General features: G+C 41.3%; 3 protein-coding genes across 6 annotated transcripts in view; 1 reads left to right on the top strand and 2 right to left on the bottom strand.

The window, feature by feature from the left end:
- Nucleotides 1–1,963, top strand: part of LOC124188015 (cadherin-23) — a 28,578-nt gene extending 26,615 nt beyond the window's left edge. Inside the window, exon 14 of the mRNA XM_046580274.1 lies at nucleotides 1,211–1,963. Coding sequence (XP_046436230.1) covers nucleotides 1,211–1,421 — 211 coding nt within the window. The 3' untranslated portion in view covers nucleotides 1,422–1,963. The remainder of the gene's footprint in view (nucleotides 1–1,210) is intronic.
- A 69-nt stretch (nucleotides 1,964–2,032) lies between these two features.
- Nucleotides 2,033–7,585, bottom strand: LOC124188018. Its single transcript, XM_046580283.1, has 5 exons — nucleotides 7,051–7,585; nucleotides 4,740–5,173; nucleotides 4,203–4,607; nucleotides 3,674–4,141; nucleotides 2,033–3,069 (listed from the first exon to the last, which is right to left on the bottom strand). Exons 1-5 carry the CDS (start codon nucleotides 7,195–7,197, stop codon nucleotides 2,550–2,552), a joined length of 1,974 nt encoding a protein of 657 aa, XP_046436239.1. The 5' UTR covers nucleotides 7,198–7,585; the 3' UTR covers nucleotides 2,033–2,549.
- A 467-nt stretch (nucleotides 7,586–8,052) lies between these two features.
- Nucleotides 8,053–17,562, bottom strand: LOC124188017 (extensin-2). 4 transcript variants are annotated; one of them, XM_046580280.1, is made up of 4 exons: nucleotides 17,478–17,562; nucleotides 11,762–11,919; nucleotides 8,750–11,651; nucleotides 8,053–8,622 (listed from the first exon to the last, which is right to left on the bottom strand). In XM_046580280.1, the coding sequence occupies exons 1-4, from the start codon at nucleotides 17,478–17,480 to the stop codon at nucleotides 8,173–8,175; spliced, it is 3,513 nt and encodes a 1,170-aa protein (XP_046436236.1). In that variant the 5' UTR covers nucleotides 17,481–17,562; the 3' UTR covers nucleotides 8,053–8,172. The 4 variants fall into 4 exon arrangements, with proteins under 4 accessions (XP_046436236.1, XP_046436237.1, XP_046436238.1 ...); XM_046580281.1 differs by having other exon boundaries at nucleotides 8,053–10,700; nucleotides 10,887–11,651; XM_046580282.1 differs by having other exon boundaries at nucleotides 8,053–10,805; nucleotides 10,995–11,651.
- Between the last annotated feature and the right edge of the window lie 5,086 nt (nucleotides 17,563–22,648).

The raw sequence follows: 22,648 nt of genomic DNA, 5'->3' as shown, positions 1-22,648 counted from the left end.
CGATTGAGCGCAGTGCGAATACGCTGCGAGCAACGGTTCAAAAGTTAGAGCCAAAAAACCAGAAGCTGAATTTTCGATACTTTGCAGCTGGTTCTCTTTTCGTCGACATTTCTCTGCTGTTGGTCCTACGCTGCTCTTGCTGCGTTTTCTGAGTTGCTGAGGGTCCAATTAGTCTAAAAAGAGTCATCCGAATCGAATCTGAGACCAAAAGTTTTTTGCCCAAAAAAAAAGTAAGGCTAACCCCTTTGTGTTTTTGGCGAAAATTTTCGCGATTTTCAAAAGTGCTGGAATCGATTCTTTCGCCCACTATTTCGATGTAATTTTGCAAAAGAATGCGATTGGGCGCAGTCCGAATACGCTGCGAGCAACGGTTCAAAATTTGGAGCCAAAAAACCAGAAGCTGAATTTTCGATACTTTGCAGCTGGTTCTCTTTTTGTCGTCATTTCTCTGCTGTTGGTCCTACGCTGCTTTTGCTGCGTTTTCTGAGTTGCTGAGGGTCCAATTAGTCTAGAAAGCGTCATCCGAATCGAATCTGAGACCAAAAGTTTTACGCCCAAAAAAAAGTAAGGCTAACCCTCATAGATTTTTTCGGTCCGAAAATCGCCGATTCCCAATAATGATATAATCGATATAATGATGACCAATGTCGACGTATTTTTGCGAGAGCAATTGATTGCGCATGGTGTAAAGTCGCTGTGAGCAGCTGGTCAACAGTCACAACCGAAAAATGAGACATTTTCGTCGCATCTTCTCAGCTGATTTTCCCACGAGGTTTTCGGTGTGCTATGTGTTTTTCTTGGGCCGCAATCAATTGAGAAAGGCTTCTTCGAATCGAATTTGAGACCGAAATTTTCGAATCCTCAATCGTAGAAAAAATAAAGTTAACCCCCCATCGATTTTTACGTTCAAAAATCGCCGGTTTTCAGTAATGATATAAGTCATTCTCTGAAGACCCTCGTCGACAGGATTCCGCTAGAGAACACGATTACGCATGTTCTGTACTCTACTGTGGATCACCATATATAGGCTCTATTATTTCGACTCAAGCTGTATAACTATGAATGCTGTCAATATATCACATTAACTTATTGAACGCATTCTGTCTCCTATTGCATATCGATTATCATCAATATTCTTATCCTCAGTACCTACTACGTAATCCGAAATATAATTCACGACACACTGATGCTGAAAATCTCTTTGTTTCAGATATAAGAGAAAGATGAAACATGCTCGCCTCCGTGAACAGCCACGACCGGCACTGAGCTACGTATCGGCCGGTCCACGCATGGTCAGTGCTGGGTCCCACACAACTTTGGGCCCAGGAACGATGGTTACTCTGGGTCCCCACGAGGGACCTTACGAGTGGGGAGCAGATGCTGCTCTCTATCATCCGAATACACTCAACTCCAGAGCGTAGAACGACTTTCTCGTGTCAAGAATTTATTGTCTGACCGCTTAAAGCATCAGCAGTTTTCGGATATGATGCATGTCGAGATTTTTAATACCGTGCGAGGCGTTTCGTTTGGTTATTTTGAACTGCTCTTCGCCTTTTTTTACTGTACAGAGAGTTTGGAAAATCATCCTCTTCGGAAGGCAGGAAATGTTTTAAAAAACGGTGCTATATTGCAGGTTTAAATTTTATGTCAATATAACTAAAAGGGGAATTACGTTATTTATTACCGATAAAAATAAAGGTGAAAACCGGTTACTTAAAACCTATATATGTATGTTGCGAGACGTTTGTATGAGAAGAATGATTCAGATTTTGTAAAGTACCTTATAAGGAGCGCTGAATGCGATAGTATATAAAAACACGGGTTTTCAGCCATTCGATTATTTAATTATTTCAAGCATCTGTGGAGATTGCGAAAATAGACGATAATCATACTGATAGTTATATGCCTCAATCCCATATGTAATATAAATTATGTTTAATAAATAAAAATTTATATTTTACAATACTTTTACATCATAATGGTTTGAAAATGTTCTCATTCAACTTCTCCATATCTATAGAACCAAAAATATTTCAACACACTCCACTTTCCCAACCTGATAGTACCTCAGGATATTCAACAATTGAGGGTGCATCAAAAATATTTCAATAAACAAATTCTCGAATGTATCTTACAGCGTATCTCGAACATCATGAGATTTTTCGAATTTGATATCCTCTGAAGTTCAAAAGTTAAGTAATCTTTGCTACGTTCAACAAATCTTTAATTTAAGCGAAAAGATCTCTTCTAAAATTTGTACGCCATTCGTGAAAATGTCAAGGTGAAATATAAAAATTTAATACACCCAAAGGCCTACGTGACTCAAGTAAGCAGCTTTAATGAATGTCGCAATTTTTCAATAAAAATAAGCAGAATAACTAAGTACAAAGCAAAAAATATCTCCTAATAATTAACTTTGCTAAACATGATAAATAAAGTTGGAATAGAATAATATTATAACATGGAAATAAAATAGTATTAATACAATTAAGTGAAGTAATTTAGTGTAATAGATTCGTCGGGTTTTACTGATTTCACAATATTGGGGATCAATCCGTGGCTAAGAGGCCATCTGCAAAATTTTGAAATCCCTCCGGAGTATCAATGTCCTTGGATATTACAATGTCTTTAATTTCACCAACTTTTGAGTCATCGTCAGTAGGCTCTAAATTCTTGCAGTTTTCACATGTTTCCTTCGATGTCTTCTCGAGGTCTTCGCTCGACATGTTTAAGAATTTTTCACCAATACTCTCAACCGCGAAGTCCGGTCTATGATTGGCAGGAATCGATCCCGTATTTTCAGGTGTTTTCTCACCTCTTTCTCGGTGAAATGAAATACGCGCTTCTTCTTCTTTTTTCCCAGTGGCTAAAACGCTTTCTTCGTATCGATTGATTATCGAAGAAGCATCCGCGTTGTCAGAAAGCTGAGTCTCCTCAAATTTCGATGCTTGAATTGCCGAGTGATCGGTCAAATGTTTCGCAATGATGTCAAACGGCGGCGGTACGCTTTCCTCTCCGGGATCCTCGCTCCTTTGATCCGTCCGTTGAGATCTTGGGATTATGTGATTCCTGCAATACACCAAGGACAGCATTAAGATGAATCGAACAGTATAATGGTGTAAATTCAAATCTGAAAGGACACGGCTCTCCATTGCGTTAAGCTTGTATAACGATAATTTAAGAAGATACGGAATTAATAAAGTAAGGAGAGGCCCCGGAGGGAATATTTACGCATGTATTAATTGGCAGCTACGCATAAATTTAATAGGCTTCTTCTGAATAGCATTTTATTTAAGTTCAGTTTAAGATGCCCCCAAAACTACGGACCTTTACGAAGTTGGTCACTATCATTCCAATGAATTGCTTAGCATAATCGGAGATACCATGTTACAAAGAAATGTACATAAAAAAATATAATTTAGTGCCGACGTAATCAAAATGATGTTATTTACGTTGAACGTTTCATCTTGATGACCTCGCGCGCGAGTTGGTTCTCATGTGAAACCTCACGAACGGCCGTGTAACTCCGATCCTTAATATGTGTCCACAGCTGCCAATCAAAGTGTAAGATTGATTCAGCAATCCGTTAACTTACAGACATCGTTGACCTTACCGAATGACAGAGAGTCAACCCGCCTTGAAAAAAATATTATGCGTTGTTTTCAATCAGTACCTGTTTATTTTGGTACGCCTCTTAGGATACAGATTCAAATGCAATATCATCTGCTGGCGCTCCTCGTCATCCTGAGGGCCTTGCGAACCAGGAACTGCGACCAAGGAAATTGGCTGCGGGGGTGGTATGAAGTGAGAATACGTCAATCCCTTGTTATGCGGAAGAGGTCGCCTGGTGTCGTACTCTTCGTGTGAAGCCTGATTTTGATGGTTGTAATTTGGTCCAGACCTTGGCCTCGCCGACTTACGGCTAGGATCAGTAGCATCCGGGATGGGATAAATGTCGAGCATTACGCTGAACGGCTGTGCCTTTCGTTTTTTGCCAAAGGCTACAGTTGACCGCGAGCCGTAATTATCGTACTGGGACTCAGAAGAAGAGGACGATTGGGCATTAATGTTCATCGGCAGTCTCGGGTAGTATTGGTCGTAGTAGCTCGAGCCGTGTCTGTGGAAACCCGACGGTGGAAATCTGCGACATTGAACACACGCGTTAGCAAGAGAAATAAGGGCCTGCGGAGAAGTGTACCTACCTGACGTTGGGTGTGGCCAAGAGATTCACGTCAGATGGGTTTTTCGGTTTGTACTGATAAAATGGATCCGAACTAAAGCCGTGGGCAAACGGAAACGGATTTTCCTCCTCAGATTTATCGCTGTTTGCCATCATTTCGCCAACCTCAGGATAGAATTCCAACTTTTTCGGATTGACGTAGACCCCTGAAAATTTGATTCCTCGACTCGGTTTCTCGTTGTCTTTGGTCAGGTACTTTATGATGTCCTGGATGTTGTTCGAGTTGTGAGGATATCGATACTGCGAGAGCTGTGGGTATTTGGACCGTTTGAACGAGGCTGGAATCGGAGTTTTGTACTCGAAGTGAAACGGCAACGGTCGCGATTCTTCGAAGCTGGCATCTTCGTCAGAAGCCGGATGTTTGTATCTGGAAGAAAGAGATCCGCATTGTATAGAAGCGACGTGATACGCTCTGCTTACAATTCGTTATTTTAGGAATAAAGGGACGGATACAATAAATTCCCTTTATTGTGTCTGAAAATATTTACACACTTATCACCTTCGTCTCAGTAGATAAAGCATCGCGTGATTGTCGAACAATTGTTTCTCTCGGACTTTCTCCTCACTTTCATCTTGATCCATCGATAATAGTTTCTGCCTTAGATTGAAATTATTCAAGTTTTGACTTCGAAATTCTGGATCTGGTTTTGTGAATGCTATGGAACGTGTTTCAGAGGCGATCTGATCTTCAAGTTCTTCGGAATCACCCGTAATATCTTCGCGCTCGTAATTAAGATCTGACCGATCTTCCATCTTCGATAATTCCGTCTTGCTGCCATTGTAAACAGGTGTACTAACGGTGGTAGTGGTTTTCCTGTATGGAGTTACAGGCTTTTTCAGAGCATTTTGCAGTATGTAAATATGTTTCGTCTCCTTAGCTCCCTGGTTGGGCACCGTTGCTCCTGATGTGAAGTCGTACAAGAGGAATGAGACCTGAAAGATAATGCAGAAACGCAGGGCCAAAAGGTTCGGTTATTGTCCTCCTTTCGAGTTACCTTCAAAACGCAATTGTGATTAATAACTACGAACATTGGTGTGAAGCATGCGTAGAGAATAGAAATTCTAGTCGAGGACGATCGTTATACTATTATTACAGTAGCGTGGTGATTGATCTATGTTAAGAAGAGGACCCACTTGACGGTGAATGATGAACGGTAAATAAGTGTCTTACTATTTTGAAATATGCTTAAAATCACAATTGAGGCGAAGAAGCAATTATCAGAGCGCTATGAGATACAGCTTGTTATTAGAGTCTTATTTGTTCATTAATTGCGTTGCTAATAGCTGCTGCCTTCTTTCACTCGCTAGGGACAATCCATGTCAAAAGGTTTTCAATGCTCCATATATGCGAGGTACATAGAAATCTGTGGCCTGACCCGTGATGCTTGAGCTCTCATGCGTGCCGTATGCATAGCGTAGCGTGATTGTTTGTGTGTTTCAAGTACAAGGAGAAAATGTAATTTTAATTAACACATTTGTTCGTGTATCCAATGCCACTGTTTTTTCTGCATTAATCGACAGAGAAAACGTTTAAAATTTATGGCAATGCCAACCATTTGTTATACTCATACAATATTATGATGAAAAGTGAAATGAATCTTTACGTTGGCACGTTCTAAATAACTATTCATATTTTTTTAACTAATTTTTGGCTTTACATCTGAGAATATTTGACGAAAAATGCATAATGTAAGAAACACATAATGCTGTACGCATTAATCTTGCTAATGAGACGAGTCAGAAGTTATCTAATTACAGAAGATTTGGTATTAATTTCATAACGCTTCTCCTGCACTTGGAAATGATTAAATTTTGTATGCAGCGTGAATACTTATTATTAATATAATTCAAATAAATTTTGTATATGAACACGTAATCTGACCATGTAAAAGTAAAATTCAACTGCTGAAGAAAGTCGAGAGAATTAGCACATCTGAAATAAGTGAAACTTGACTAGACGAAAAAGTGAATTTACCGTAATAAGTTTGTTACTTGAATCAATTCTTTCATCGACAAAAGCAGTCAAAAGCTTAAGTACATTTTCTTCAAGAGATTGTGTCGATTAATACTATCCTCAGAATTTTACACACCACACCTTAAACATTCTATCCGGATTACAATCGATGACATTTAACGATTTTATTACACAATTTGCAACCTTAAATTCCCATCTCAAGACACGACAACGAATGTGAGCTGAGATTGATAGCGAATCATGCCCAGTAAAATCCTCGATTTTCTAGTAAAATAATTAATTGTTATTTCTGTAGATACCAATGATGCTCCGATTTCATTAATGTGTCAGTTACGTTAAGACAACAGTAATCGAGAAAGACTAAGTACTCATGAAAGACTGACCAAACTCGTTTAAGTTTCATTCATGCGCAACTGACTCAACTCATTTAATCTAAGCACTGAGCGGGATGGACACTAGCTAGAAGGCAAAAATTGTTTAATTAATACTGCATCGTAATCTCTGCAACCAATTATATTGGTTATCACGATAGTCAATTCGATTACCGCATTTATCGTTTGTTAGCCATTGCTCCTAAGATATGTGCTATTAATGTCTGTCATCAATTTTATGGTACTTGTTTTCACTATTCCCCTACGCTCCAGGGAAACGCAGGTGTGTCTTAACTGTTTACTGGTATAGACGATAGTAGCTAATCATTAAGTGCTTATTGCTAGATCGATTGGGTAACTTCAATCAATTCTATCAATAGCACTGTTGTATTATAATTTCAATTTATACCGAGAGTCTTGGGCGTTACAGTGAATATTAAGAAACAGATTGAATGAATGCATACCAGAATGATGGCTAGGACCACCATTATACCGATGACGTACTTTCGGACACCAATACCGTAGCGATTTCTATGGTAATGATCACTTCGATCAGAATAGAGCCCTAGCTCAGACGTACTTGTTGCAGATCGTCGACCAGTTTCAAACATTATTTTCTATGTGGAAACTAGAGCAGCATTCAAGAATATCCCGTCACAACGTTGTAGATGACAAGATGATTCATTAGTACGTTATTAATTTTGAATAACTTTGGAAAAAATCTGCGCTTAGCACGCAATTAGAAATATTTGCACTGACACATATATATCGTACAATTTTTTTTTTGTTCACCACAAACTTCTGTTCCTTCAAACGTACTCAACATCAACTACAAATTCACTCTAGGTAGTCCTCTTTCATTGTCCCTAGAAAGACTAAAAAGTTCTCTCTCACGCTGAATGTTTTCTCCAGCGATTGTATCTCAGGTGAAGGAATTTTCTTATTCGACGCACAGCGGGGCAGCTCCTGGTTGGCAGAATATAAGGCAGACTATTGTTATAGCTGCATGATTTTAATTGAAGAAGGGGAAATGCAAGCCTTTATGGACTACTTATTTCGAACAAGCAAAAGTTCTGCCTCCGACAATTGGATACAAAGTATGTGTATTTATTAGGGGGGTTAAAGAGCTGGAGAGGGCTCTAATTTATTAGAAATTTGAAAATGAACATCCCCTGAGAAATTTTTAATTATATAAAACTTTATGAAATTAATAGTTTGAAGACTTACTGTGGCGTATTTGAAATCATAAGGTCAAACTTTGTTAGTTTCAAGTTGCCAAAATTCCACATTCTGTTCTAAGATCTGACTTGTATTTTGAGACAATCTGGAATAGTAGTCATTTGTATTACCTTTCCAATCACTTCGTCGTATACTGGAGTGTAGAGCTCTGTTAAGATTGTACGAATTTTCAGATGGAAAACAAACTGAAATTAGATCATTCTCTTAATATACATGTGAATATAAAATTTACTAACAATATGTGTTTATTCATTTCGTAATCACATACATTGCACATAAAGGTATAAAAAGAGTTTGTCTCGTTACAGAATACATTTGAAGACAGCAATTACTTTCCTATAGTTTTCTTAAAAAAGAAGTATCGTCCGTTCATGTAAACGCATTTTTATTATAGTATTGAACCACTGCAATACGAACAATAGTACTAACTTACTTGATTTCAGATTTTTAGTAATCGAATGGTATATCTGGGATCGCGTAGTGATATCCATCATTTTTCGGAGATGTGGGTGTAGGAATTGTTGGTGGAGAATATGGACTGCCTGTCGCAGGTCGTGGGCTAGTAGTACTAGGTGTAATGCTGTAAAGTACAGTAGGATTTGGCGGCACATCGATTCTCGTGTAAGCAGGTCTTGCAGAGGACGGAGGTAAATATGGCGGAGGTCTTGTAACAGGTTGCTGGGGAGGTCGTGGTTTGATTGGAGTCGGTGTCTGGTTAGTAGGCACATATGGAGGCCTGGTCGGAGTTGGGGGCTGGTAAGGTGGTCGTGTCGGCGTTGGAGGTTGGTAAGGAGGTCGTGTGGGAGTCGAAGGCTGATAGGGAGGTCTGGTCGGGGTTGGTGGTTGGTAAGGCGGTCGCGTTGGTGGTTGTGTCGGTGGTTGGTAAGGTGGTCGTGTTGGTGGTTGTGTCGGTGGTTGGTAAGGTGGTCGTGTTGGCGTCGGAGGTTGGTTTGGAGGTAGGTAAGGAGCTGGTTTTGGAGTTGATGGCTGGTATGGGGGTCTTGTCGGGGTTGGTGGTTGATAAGGTGGTCGCGTTGGTGGCTGTGTCGGTGGTTGGTAAGGTGGTCGTGTTGGTGTTGGTGGTTGATATGGAGGTCTGATTGGAGTCGAAGGTTGTTTTGGAGGTAGATAAGGAGCTGGCTTCGGGGTTGATGGCTGGTATGGAGGTCTTGTCGGGGTTGGTGGTTGGTAGGGCGGTGGTGTTGATGGCTGGTATGGGGGTCTTGTCGGGGTTGGTGGTTGGTAAGGTGGTGGTGTTGGTGTTGGAGGTTGGTACGAGGGTCGGAATGGCGGTTGAGATGGGGTCGGAGGTTGGTATGGCTTCGGTCGAGGCGTTGTGTCGACCGGAGGCAGATAAGTGGATCCTTGGAATGGCACTGGTGTACTTGACGGCTGATATGTAAATGGCCTACTAGTTGTGCTCGGAGTTTGATACGTGAATGGCCTACTGGTTGTACTTGGTGTTTGATAAGTATATGGCCTACTAGTTGTGCTGGGAGTTTGATAAGTATATGGCTTGCTTGTTGTACTCGGAGTTTGATACGTAAATGGCCTACTGGTTGTACTTGGGGTTTGATAAGTATATGGCCTACTTGTTGTACTCGGAGTTTGATACGTAAATGGCCTACTGCTTGTACTTGGAGTTTGATAAGTATATGGCCTGCTTGTTGTACTCGGAGTTTGATAAGTATATGGCCTGCTTGTTGTACTCGGAGTTTGATACGTAAATGGCCTATTGGTTGTACTTGGGGTTTGATAAGTATATGGCCTGCTTGTTGTACTCGGAGTTTGATACGTAAATGGCCTATTGGTTGTACTTGGGGTTTGATAAGTATATGGCCTGCTTGTTGTACTCGGAGTTTGATACGTAAATGGCCTACTGCTCGTACTTGGAGTTTGATAAGTATATGGCCTGCTTGTTGTACTCGGAGTTTGATAAGTATATGGCCTGCTTGTTGTACTCGGAGTTTGATACGTAAATGGCCTGCTGGTTGTGCTTGGAAAAGGGAATGGTTCCTGCGGAGTTGGATAGTTGTACCCAGGTTTTTCTATTGATGGCGTTGGAGGTCTCGTTTGAATTATTGGTGGAGGTCTTGTTTGTACCACAGGTGGTGGTGGCCGTGTTTGAATTACAGGTGGTAGTGTTGGTCTTGCTGGGAACGGGAATGGGTTGTTTGGTTGAGGGTATTCATATTCTGGTCTCTGCGGTGGTGGTGGGGGCCTTGTTTGAATCACAGGCGGAGGCGTAGGCCTTGTCTGGATCACCGGTGCTGGCGTGGGTCTTTGTAGTGGCGGGAATGGTTTTTCTGGTTTTGGATAGTTGTATCCAGTTACTTCAGATATCGGTAGTGGAGTTGATTGTATTTTTATTGGTCGTGGTCTGGTCTGTACCGGGGGTGGTGGTGGCCGTGTTTGACTTATAGGTGGTGGTGTTGGTCTTGCTGGGAACGGGAATGGGTTGCTTGGTTGAGGATATTCATATTCTGGTCTCTGAGGTGGTGGAGGCGTTGGCCTCGTCTGAATCACCAGCGGTGGTCTGGTCTGTACCGGAGGTGGTGGTGGCCGTGTTTGAATTACAGGTGGCGATGTTGGTTTTGCTGGGAATGGGAATGGGTTATTTGGTTGAGGGTATTCATACTCTGGTCTCTGCGGTGGTGTTGGGGGCCTTGTTTGAACCACAGGCGGAGGCGTTGGCCTTGTTTGAATCACCGGTGGCGGCGTGGGCCTTTGTGGTGGCGGGAATGGTTTTTCCGGCTTTGGATAGTTGTATCCAGTTACTTCAGATATCGGTGGCGGAGTTGATTGTATTTTTATTGGTTGTGGTCTGTTCTGTATCGGAGGTGGTGGTGGTCGTGTTTGAATTACAGGTGGTGGTGTTGGTCTTGCCGGGAACGGGAATGGGTTGTTTGGTTGCGGGTATTGATATTCTGGTCTCTGAGGTGGTGGAGGCTTCGTTTGAATCACGGGTGGGGACGTTGGTCTCGTCTGGATCACCGGCGGTGGTCTGGTCTGTACCGGAGGAGGAGGTGGTGGTGGCCGTGTTTGAATTACAGGTGGTGATGTTGGTCTTGCCGGGAACGGGAATGGGTTGTTTGGTTGAGGGTATTCATACTCTGGTCTCTTCGGTGGTGGTGGGGGCCTTGTTTGAATCACAGGCGGAGGTGTTGGCCTTGTCTGGATCACTGGTGGTGGTGTTGGCCTCTGTGGTGGTGGAAATGGTTTTTCCGGTTTTGGATAGTTGTATCCAGTTACTTCAGATATCGGTGGCGGAGTTGATTGTATTTTTATTGGTCGTGGTCTGGTCTGTACCGGAGGTTGTGGTGGCCGTGTTTGACTTACAGGTGGTGGTGTTGGTCTTGCTGGGAACGGGAATGGGTTGTTTGGTTGAGGGTATTCATATGCTGGTCGTTGCGGCGGTGGTGGAGGCCTTGTTTGAATCACAGGGGGAGGCGTTGGCCTCGTCTGGATCACCGGTGGTAGTTTGGTCGGTACTTGAGGTGGTGATGGCGGTCTTGATGGAAACGGGAATGGGTTGTTTGGTTGAGGATATTCATACTCGGGTCTCTGAGGTGGTGGTGGAGGCCTAGTCGCGATCACTGGCGGTGACGTTGGTCTCTTTATTGGCGGGAATGGTTTTTCTGGTTTTGGATAGTCGTATCCAGTCACCTGAGATGTTTGCGGTGGTCTCGTTTGAACCGGAGGTTGTGGTGGTCTCGGTGACGGTGTTGGTGGTGGTGGGGGTGGCCTCGTTGGTAGCGTGATTTGATTTATCGATGTTGGATAGTTGTGTTCATTTATTCCAGGCTTTTCAGTGACTTGCTCGTTACTGAAAATTCAATGACCACATGTAAGGACGAGACAAAATAAAGCAGAGTGCATGTGAAGCAGAAATACACTTTGGCTAAGGTCAGTATTTCGTGGATAATTGCAACTAACCTGGTTGGAAGAACGAGTGGGTTACTTGGCGGGGAATAATCGTAGCCTTCGAACGTTTCTTGAGGCTGCGCATAACCATATATTGCTCTTTTGCTTCTCTCGTGCCCATCGCACGTTGAGAGGGCCGCCACAAGCGTGGCGGTCCACAGAAGCTTCCACTATAACAAGCAAAGAAATAACTTAGTATTGATTATCTCTGAACAATTTATTTCCGTACTGAAAATTATCCAATGTACACTGCTATTCAGTAGCATGCGGAATACTTTGCAGTAAAATTATATCATTGTATGAGTTCAGAAAGCAGGGCACCTGATCGCAGGAAATACTCTCGAGAAATTCAACGTGTGTAACTCCACGTAACTCCCATCGTTATCCCGTGGGATAATCTCACGCCTCACCCACAATCATACCAGCTTACGTCACGGTGTTATATTATTTACCACCACGAATCCGCCTCTGACTATAAAGCGTCTTTGCTAATAATATCCACCCAGAATCAGGATGAACAATTTAAGGCTGTGCTTAATTTTCATTCAGCGAGTCATTGAATTCTGGAGGTTCAGAGAGTAAAGCGATGATTCGGCTTTGTGAGACATCACACAGAAATGATAGTTCTGGCTCGGAATAACGCTCACTGACATTTAGATTTAATTTATATGAAAGATGCTGGCAATAATAAGAAGGCAACCGATGGTCATGTGAAAGGTTAGGGCCTATGGTGGTACCGGTTGCATTATTATCATTATGTCACGTTTAACTGTGTGAAAGTGTATGATTCGTTAATATTGTAGATTGCCCGGGGCATAACGATACATCATAACATTTGTAGTTTCGGGATGACCTTGAATTAAACGTTTAACATTATTCGTGGATCAGTATTGCGATTGAAAGAACAGAGTTCATGCTTCTGATGTAATTGCATAACTTTAAGATTCTGTTTACAATTTGGATAAATAAACATGGTACAAATATTTAATTTGTTAGTAAAATATTGTACATATAGATTCGTTAGCAGTAGCAAACAAAGTCGGCCTGTGATTAATAACTTTTGCGATCCGGTGAAAAATTGTGAGTAATTATGCTCCTTACGAGTGACTACGTTATGCTTTATTGGTTACGAAGCAATTAGTTGCTTGATACGAGGTATACATGGTATCGTCACGTATACCGGGCTTACGGCAATAATTTGATTTTTTTTTGTTTTTTCACCACACGATGTATGAAAAACGAACGATAGATTCGGCAATTCACTAAAAATAACTGAAATTAATATTCCGGGATTTCGATGAAATAAATTTGACTATTGACAGCTTGAATTCTTACACGAGACCTTTGGATGTCGGAAAATAAAGATAATATTTGCCGAATGGGGCAAATTAATTTCTGTACGTTACTACGGTCACTCGGCTTGGTTATGTAGTAAACCTTCCTGTATCAAAATTAAAGGACCTATCAATTTAGCTGCTGTCACAGTTCTATCGGCGGACAAGTGTTATTGAGGAAATCAGATCGTGTCTCGATCAGGTGGTGTTATAGCCATCGACTCGCTATTATGGACAATGGACAGGTGCGCATACCCATTACGTCAACGTAATTTCAGCACCATAATTAATACAGTTATAATATGAAATACCACGGGACATTGCAATAATTTTCACGTTACATCGCGCAAGCATACCAAGAACTGCGCATATATTTTTGCTCATACACGTGCGATCATCATGCAATGTTGCCCAATTATTTTCCGACCGGCTCCCGCACATGATGTCACATTTGCATCTGCGCGAGAGAAAGCGACGACGCACGGCTGATAGTATGGAGTCAATATCACCGTGTGGTTGTTAACTTCGAGCCTGTCTCAACTAACGGTAAATGCGGTTGTAAACCAAGGTGTCAATTCTGCTCTTGCACAATGGAGCTCTCGAGATTTACCGCCGTCGTTGGTATCAGGACCGTTTTAGGACGAGAATACATATCTAGACCGATTTATTTTCATTTTTTAGGATCGTTTGAGGACTAAGATAGTGGCCTTCGGATTCCAGATTCATCGCGAAGCAATTCGTGACATGATCCTTCGGCACAGTTACGTCATTATTCCATACTTTGTTTCGCGAGTTTTTCTTAAAGGCGGCAGCGCGGCGCCGTGAAGTTACGATGACTGGAAACGTGCATACATTACATATACAAGATAGGGAGAAAGGCGTTGCAGCTCGAATTCTACCAGGCTGTAATCATTCAATTACGATGCTGAGGAGCCTGTTCGGTAATCGCTTCGGAGAAATTGTAGTTTCATGACCCAGACGAATTGGCTAGGAACCGTTTGATGAGATCCTTGTAATTACGCGCCGTAGATCTCTTTCATTAACAAGCGGATAACGTTCTCGGGTAAGAGGTATTAAATGGCGCATTCGAGGCTTCTTCAACCTTTGTTTCGTGCGAATCTGCGGATTTGTTTTTTTTACCCCTCCAGCGCTGGAGTGATAAGAACCAAAATTTTTTCTCACCGTTTCTTAACTATTTGCTTGATTATCAAATCAATGATGCAAAATTATTCCAAATGCGGTTCGAAATACTGGTTAACAATTGCCTCCAAGCGGTACAAGAAAGTTCTCGATGACGAAACAGCGTTTCTTTCTTCCAACAAGTGTAATGTACGAGTTTCAAGCGGTTATTCATACATGTTTGCGTCTTTCTCGCACAGAGAGTGTGCCGGCATATTATCTCGTGTTATCGAACAAGCCGAACTACTATGAGTACTTCGTTGGAGAACACAATTCACACTTCTTCGCTTGATGTAACGCGGCTCTTACGCAGCATTGACCGCAGGCGGTAACAAAAATATAAAAATGATGGCGATTGTGATGTTCCTCGCATATAATAACTCCTGAAGCAGTCTAGTATTGAATTTAATTAATACGTCATTGGCAGAGAATTTTGGCATGTAAGTAATCGGCTGTACATTGCGGACACAACAGTTCTGCCGAAGGTAAAAGTTTTTGAACGACAAACGGGAAACCTTACGTAAGACAAAACGCGGACACTGCGGGTTTTGGTCGGTTAATCGCCGAGCAAGAGGGACGGAGATGCTGCGGCAGTATTTATCGCTATTTCGAAAGGGCGCAGGTCAATTGAGGATTACTTGACCAATTTGAGCTTCGGCTTCTTGTGTAGTTCACGTGCCAGGTCGCTTATTATGAACCGCGCCACGTGTTGAAAGTGATGGACAAAAAAAGGTAATTGGCAAAATTGCCGACCGTTGATTCTTATCGCTCTTAAATTGAAACTGCGTTACCAAACGTGGTCCAGAACGGAAGACAAGAGAAAATGTTTTTTTTCAAACTTGGCTTCTTGTTATTCAAATTTTTTTAGAGATGCCATCATTTATTGCCCCCCTTAATCACACCGAGTGAAAGTGCCCCAAGGACGTGGGCTTGGAATATGGCTCATGTTATATTGCAGAAATGTGACAACGTCGTCCGCTGGTTCAACGATGCACAATTTTTCCGATGGTGAAGTGTCGCATGACTTGCAAATACACCGTTCATGCATTTCGCGACATTTATACGAACCCGTCTAAGACCATTGGCAAGAGAATAATCGACGAAGAACCTTAACTCGCAACATCTCTGAATACTTTAGAGAAGGCGAAACTTGCTTCTAAGGAAATCGAAAGCTGTTTGATTATAATCTTTGGGATCATATTATTTTGTGGTTTTACGATTCTATAACGACCTTGTGTGTGAGTTCACTTGATTTCGTATATGAGAAACCGCATTTCAACGAGTACGTCGCCTACGCGTTCCACCGGATTAAAAAAAAACTGAACTTTTTTTTACCTCGGTTCCAGTTCTGAAACGCCATGCTATAATAATAACTAAAGTATGACAAGTATAATAATAAAGTGAAGATAATTGGAAAGACCGCAATTACGCAGCCTTGAGATTTTTTTCGCTGCATGTTCCGGCTGTACGTCATAGAGGGTGGATCTCATCAAAGATATGTAAATCAATGCAAATATTTCTTCTCTTCTATCAAGGAGTATCAAATTTGCGGTGGGTTCTGCTGAACTGCGTCTCTGTCGCCAGAAGCGCAAATGTAAAGTTGTGATTTCTAATTTATGTGTTTTTAGAACAAATTCAAACACTGGGAAAGAATTCCAAGAGTTTGCTTTTATATACACAAAGCAAAAATCCACTGATGAAAGATTCTGTAACGGGCGTAAAAAATTGCTCAGACTTGCAAAATTTGGTATTTCGGCACCGTTGAGCATGTTGCCAGATGTGATCAAGAAATCCCGATTAACCTACGTGGTGGGTGTGATCTGGAGAATCGCTGTATTTTCTGGTGGACAAGACGTCTCAACTCTTAAACAGGTTTCTTCGCGGTATTAGAGGTACGTATAGAACGTGTAGAATGTTCCGATTGCGCAAGGGTTCAGGTGACGTAGCACCTAGGATAAGAAGCTTCGGCTTGGAGCAGCCGATGTGCCGCTTCTTCAAACATATCCAAGTGCCGAGAGATTTGCTGACCCGTTGCAAAAGGTGCCAAGCGAGCATCCGCGTTTTATGATTAGAAAAAGCGCCGCGCCACGAGTTCTCGAGAAGACAAAGTGTGAAGGACCCCCGCTGAATGCAAAGGAAAAACTCTGTAATGTATGATGTCATTTACGCCTATAGTATGGTTGCACGTTATTTATCGAGGCTCACGACCCGTCAATCACTTTGTAATAATCATTTTACATTACAGTTTTCAGGTCACCAGGATGTACAGTTTCACTTTTTAACCAACATCCATCCGTGTCGCTGGAGAGCGATCGCATCAGTCGGTGACAAGTCTCGATAACATAATATTGTAAGAAATGGGAATAATCGAACGTCTGTGACACGATATCTTTACGATTTTCATCTTGATATTCAATTTTGAAACACGTATTTTTCAAGTGATTCTTCAGATTTCTGAAACCTCGTGATAGTAACCTTCACAGGTAGCTGGCATATTACTGGCACATTGAGTCCTGAACAAGATCCAACACTTGATAGGAATTCGCGAAACGAAAATGAGGGTGAAGTCCGTATATAAGACCCGAAGTATGCAAACTCCAATCTAACGTTCACTCGAAGCATAAAATGAATCTCTAATTGTGAAATGATATGCATGTAAAGTGAAGTATTAATTGCACCTTCGCAAGGAAAGTTACGCATGAATAACATGATGCTTTCAGCGCCTTTTGAGTACCGTGATGAGATAACGACAATGCGTACTGGACTTATAATTTTCCCACGTCAGTAAGGTGTTGTCGTATGACGATAGTTCGGAAAGACTGGTGTAAAGTGAAAGTGGAACGTCAATTAGAATCGAATGAATGAATAGTCATCGGAAGACGTCTTACATATCAAAGAGATTCGCTTCGAGCAATCCTCACCACTGAAACCATTGATACGTATAAATGACGAGCGTATTGTTGAATCGCGGTATTCCGAAGTGAGTACATCAGTTTTAACGTGACATAAATTTTTCCGATCGAAGGTCATCGCAGAGAGATCTCCTCGCCAATATAAATGACTGCGTCGAGTGGAGATCCCCTAATTATAAATGAAGGACGAATCCGGCTGCATCATTCGTCGCGGATTCATCGTCTCAAAAGAACAACACCTCCAAAATCGATCGACACGCACGCACTAACGCAGTAAAATACGCACTTGTGCACTCAACTTACCATCGTTTTAGGCCGCACTATTAACGGAGATTGGATTAAACACAGACGTATTCGCGGGACCAGTTGCCCCGCGCTAAAACTTCTTCACATGCGACATCGTCAGGCATTTATAGGATTCACCCAATCGTCGAGTAAATGGAAGGGACGAATCAGATAGGGAGGAGGGGAGTCAGAGTGTGAGATGGACTGGACCAACGGCAGATTCATCCTACGGTAGAGGTGGCCAGACTCCCCGGCGTTCGCGGATGCTGCAACAAGAAGGCCCCTCGATCGGTGCATCGAGAGAGTTGCAGGCGAAGAAGTGGATATGCCAATGGGACCACCGGCTGTGGCACACCTCCGTAAAACGGAATCCTTGCACCCCCGACAGTCTCATTGGGGGCGATGATTGATCGTTAATTGGCATTGTTACGACGGGCGGATGGAAGTCGCGTTGTATATTGGCCCGAGGGCCCCGATGGTTAATGGCAAAATTAACGGAGGATCATTGCTATTGGTGTCGAATATGCGTAATTGCTCGACGCGCACTTCAGAGGTGCAAAATGTCAGGACTCGACTTTGTCGTTAACCCCCGTGTCGAAATGATCGTATAGATCGTTTCAGAGGCGTTTAAACTTATATCTACGCTTCGAGCATGCGGGTAATCGCTTTATTAGCAGGGTATTTATCAGCTGCTGTAAATGTTCATTCCGATCCTCCTGTGATATTCGCGTGCCGTTAAACTTTTCACGGTGATGATCGTAAGAAGTTTAATGCCGTTTCATAAGCTTATCGCAAAACTTACACTGCAGGTTCAGGCACGTGTTTGCAGGTCTGTATATGTATGCGCTTTGCGAGTATCGACAGCGTTTGTTTCTCGGATAGTGGGCCGCGGTAAAAAAAAAAAAAAAAATTCCTTCCCAATACGTTGATCACTGCCCGATCATCTCGATTGTAGGTGCAAGTAAAACCGTTCTTGTGCTCTCAAGGATAGACGACGCATCTCGATTAAGGTTTACAGTTTGCACGAAGGAATTGTGTACATTCCTTTCTCTGTTGGCCGTGTAGATCCAATTGCAGGATCGATGATCCTTGAACTCGAACAGTGTTTGCTATTTCGTTTTGGTAAATCAACAGACCGAGAGCCTGTAACATTTTTTGACTGGCTTTGACTTTAACTATAATTCCACAATTACATACTCAATACATATCATCAATGTAAAGGACATTTCGCTATTTGCTTTTAGTAGTTGAAGCGTTTGAGAAGTGCGCGTTAAAACCTTGAAAGAGCAATCGACATTGCCAATTTTACAAGATGTAATTTTGGTAGTCGGTCTATCAGACAATTTCTCACACCAATTCAACAAAAAATGTGACATAGACTCGTAAAACGCACAATATTGTATAAAAAAAAACTGGTTTGTCACACTGTTTCACATGTTTTCTGGTTTATGGTGGATTATTTCATCTGCTGTACGACTGCGGAGAAATTCTTATACACTCTATAATATCGTCTTGCGAAGGTCGCGGATTAGTTACAATCTGTGATTATTAGCTCATGACATTTTCATGGAGTTCGCAAAATTACGGTTCTACAATTAAACACGCTGTTTTGGAGATGCATCTGATCATCAATGAATGCATGAATTTATAAACAGTCGGTGTCCTCCGGAAGCCTATTTTTTTCTCTTCGTTTAAATTTAAGACAAAAATAATTAAGTGACATATAAAATTTGTCGAAATATTTGCATAATAAATACACAGATGTCTGATTCCGGTTATTTCATTGGCTATTTTTCTTGCTTTCCAACGCATAAACACCGTACCCCATTTTCTGCATTGCAACATAAATAGCTTGGTATTTTATAGTCCCGGATTTATATTATAATATCTTATTTTTGGAACTGGCATTAAAGATCCCTGTAATTAATCAATAATATAGTTTCGACATGCCTCGCAGTTGAACAGATTTGTCCGTACTGGCCTTCTCCCGGATGACTTACATCGTCAGAACCTTTATTTTCTCTGCTGTCTTCGGTAGAATGTGCTTGTTCGTCAAATACTTTTGCCAAGGTGAGCCATGCGGCATGTGTACCTTTCTATACTTCCCAATTTTTTTTTTTTATTGTTTTTTTTTTTGCGGCTCCTCAAGATATTCCCTAAGGTGCACCCATACGAATGTTTGATTACACAGGTATCGCCGACACGTTCAATGTTATTTTCATAGCATTCCTACCGAACGATTACCCAATGCAACGGAATATAAATACGCCGTTTGTGAAATTCACCTAACCGGGCAACAAAGTCACACCCACGTTCTTACGGTAAGACTTGTGGTTTCGTTTGATCAGTGATCGCAATGCTCGCAAAATATTGATTGTTCTTACCGTGATTGTGGAAGCTAATTATCCCATCGTTTCAAATCACTTTGCAGACCGAGTACGCGGCCTGTGGCGCATCGCTGATTGCTGCTGCAACATACCAGTATGAAGACTTGACCTGAAAAGGTGAGCTCTGATCGTAGGTCGTGGTATGCCGGACTGGAGCCGATCAACTGCGCACTTCGTACGCGAAATACACAGCGCTCCAAGTTGTTCAGAGATTTATCACTGGAAGATAAATAACGAATTTATTACTTTGCTTACTATGCATATTACTTCGTTGTTGGGTATGCGTAACTTCGAGGCGTGCTAATGGCCGAAGAACTACACTCTCTTTGGATCCACTGTCGGGTTTGATGAATGTATTTTTCACTTTTGTAGTACTTCTAATTACTGTACTCTTCGATACTGTGTTTATTGATTATTAAAAGGTAGAAGAAATTTCTAAATTGATTATAACTGACGCAAGAATGTAATATGTTTGCCAATTTTCCTTAGGACTCGTTAGGATCGAAAAATCACAAATGTGGGTATGGTTAATGTTGTGAATTTACAATGCATGAACACCGGGCAATCAAAAGTTAAACTTTCGTTTCTCTTTATTTCGAAACTATAATTAAAAAGTAATGATTGTGACATTTAACTTTTAACTGTCGACTGTGCTATTTAGCTGGATAACAACGTAAAATACGGTATCAGCGGAAAACTCAGAATCAAAATCGAGCGGGTCTATATTTTCTATAATAAAATTCGCTAGTAAGTGAATTTAATTTTCAGTTACATTTGTGTCCCTACATGTATAAGCATTACGACACAATCGTGTGAAGAGTATTGACAATTAATAGCCCGAGAATTATTCTCCCATGATGTTCGACGTTACAGCGTTCTTTGATGTCCTTTCCCTTGTCAATGTTTCCATTCGTTAAACTCCATACTGCCACTATTACTGGTAGGTAAGTACATTGTAGTTATTGTTTTTTGCAGGCGTCGGAAATCACTTTAGTCGGTAAGCTCGAATTTTTGCATTTCGATACAGCATGTATGTACATATCTACAGGTAGATCATACATGCGGTGAAAGTGACGTGCTAAACGGGTGTGTTTGTTTGCTTACAAACTTACATTATGCAATTGGCAACAAGCTTGAAAACCATCTAATGGATTCAAACGTTTCGACTCAGAACTATTTTACACAATTCACATACATCGTAATTATTACACGCGCTAAATCATTGCGTCTGCGCCACCTTCGTGTTAAACACTCGCTTGACCCACTCGAATGATACCGCAATTTGTTACCAGTTTCAGTTTTGAAATTTCGCGGCAAACACAATGCCGCCTTGTCGATGTTTTGGTCGTAATCTTTGGTTGTAATGTAGTTCGCGGTATGTTTAGAATCTCCACTCGATCCGATAGTTATTTGCCAAGGCATGAATAGAGTTCGTTGATGCAAAACGTACAGTTTTCGAAACACCTTACAGACGCGTTAGTAATAGGTCTTACATTTCGCACCTTTTACCTAATATTCAGGTCGCTAATCTGTTCAAGCATGTTGCAAATGAGTATTTAAATTTAAGAAAGGAACTGGCTCGAAAAAATTGAACGGCGTTTTTTTTCACGCGTACTTAATGAAGATTCAATGCTACCCTTGGTAGAAGACTGCGAGCGTTGAAGATGATCCGCGCGAGTATAGCTCAAGGCCACAAATGGAAGTTCGATAATTTAAAAAGTAGGTAAGAAATTTCTTGCTAATTATCCAAACTTATTATGTATACCTCATAGGACCGATTTATTATTCAAACGTCCACATCAATTTCAAAGTAAATAAATTCACCTCGCCTTGGTACCTTGCCGCAAAACATAAATGTGATGAAAATATACATTTGATGTTTGTTAGCTGCGAGGGCGTTTTGAAATCGACTAATTTATTTTGTCCATTGATTGGGCAATGTTTTAGTCCAGGGATTTCACGTACGTACCTTCACCCATGCGGTATTCGTACAGCAGAAGCAGATTTATACACACTCTCTAATTATACCGTGGCGTTATGGGTATGTCTCAGGTCCAAACTATGCATACGGTGTTTGAATTGTAATATAATAATAATATCAGCGGTATAAGAATTTAGCCTAAGAACAAGAGATTGCGCAGAGGAGCAATTAAATGATAACTGGGAGAATCTCGGTTTGCGTGTTTAAACTATAATGTAGAGGCGAGGCATTTCTTCCACATCTATAAGTACCAAATCTCTAACAGCAAGTGCAGACGTCGTAATAATTAATACCCATCGCAATGAGGCATGTTAAATTTATCGTCATTTTGCTAGTTTGGGTCAGATTTAATCGACTCATAGATTTTCTGACGCAATAGGCGTTGTAAGAAATTATTATCTCGCACCTACTAGCGTTTGTAAATAACATACACCATAGATATTTGAATGACCATGAACGGAAGAGTTTCTAGAAACAAGGACAGATACGTTGTCATATATGATATACGGATTGATAACAAACATAATTCACTGAATCTTTAGATACGTAATGCACGGATTGTTACCCAAATAACATGCCAATTAAACGTTGCAGCAATCTAAGCTATTTAATTCGTTATTATAATGTTGCAATGCTGCATGCTTAGATGCAGATGTGGACAGTTTTATGGGCGTTAACGTATGTGTAATTTAAACATCCTGTCTTTAATCACGATTTTAACTCCGCAACGCTGTTTCAATTCAATCGTTCTTCAGTAATTGGTTCTCTCGTCCATAGTTTATTCGCGCATAAATTATCTTCTGCAGGATTGTCACGTAATA

This window comes from Neodiprion fabricii, chromosome 1 (genome assembly GCF_021155785.1).
Source record: "Neodiprion fabricii isolate iyNeoFabr1 chromosome 1, iyNeoFabr1.1, whole genome shotgun sequence".
Taxonomy (NCBI): Eukaryota; Metazoa; Arthropoda; class Insecta; order Hymenoptera; family Diprionidae; genus Neodiprion; species Neodiprion fabricii.
Note: the sequence above shows the minus strand (reverse complement) of the source record. Positions and strands in the feature narration are given on the sequence as shown.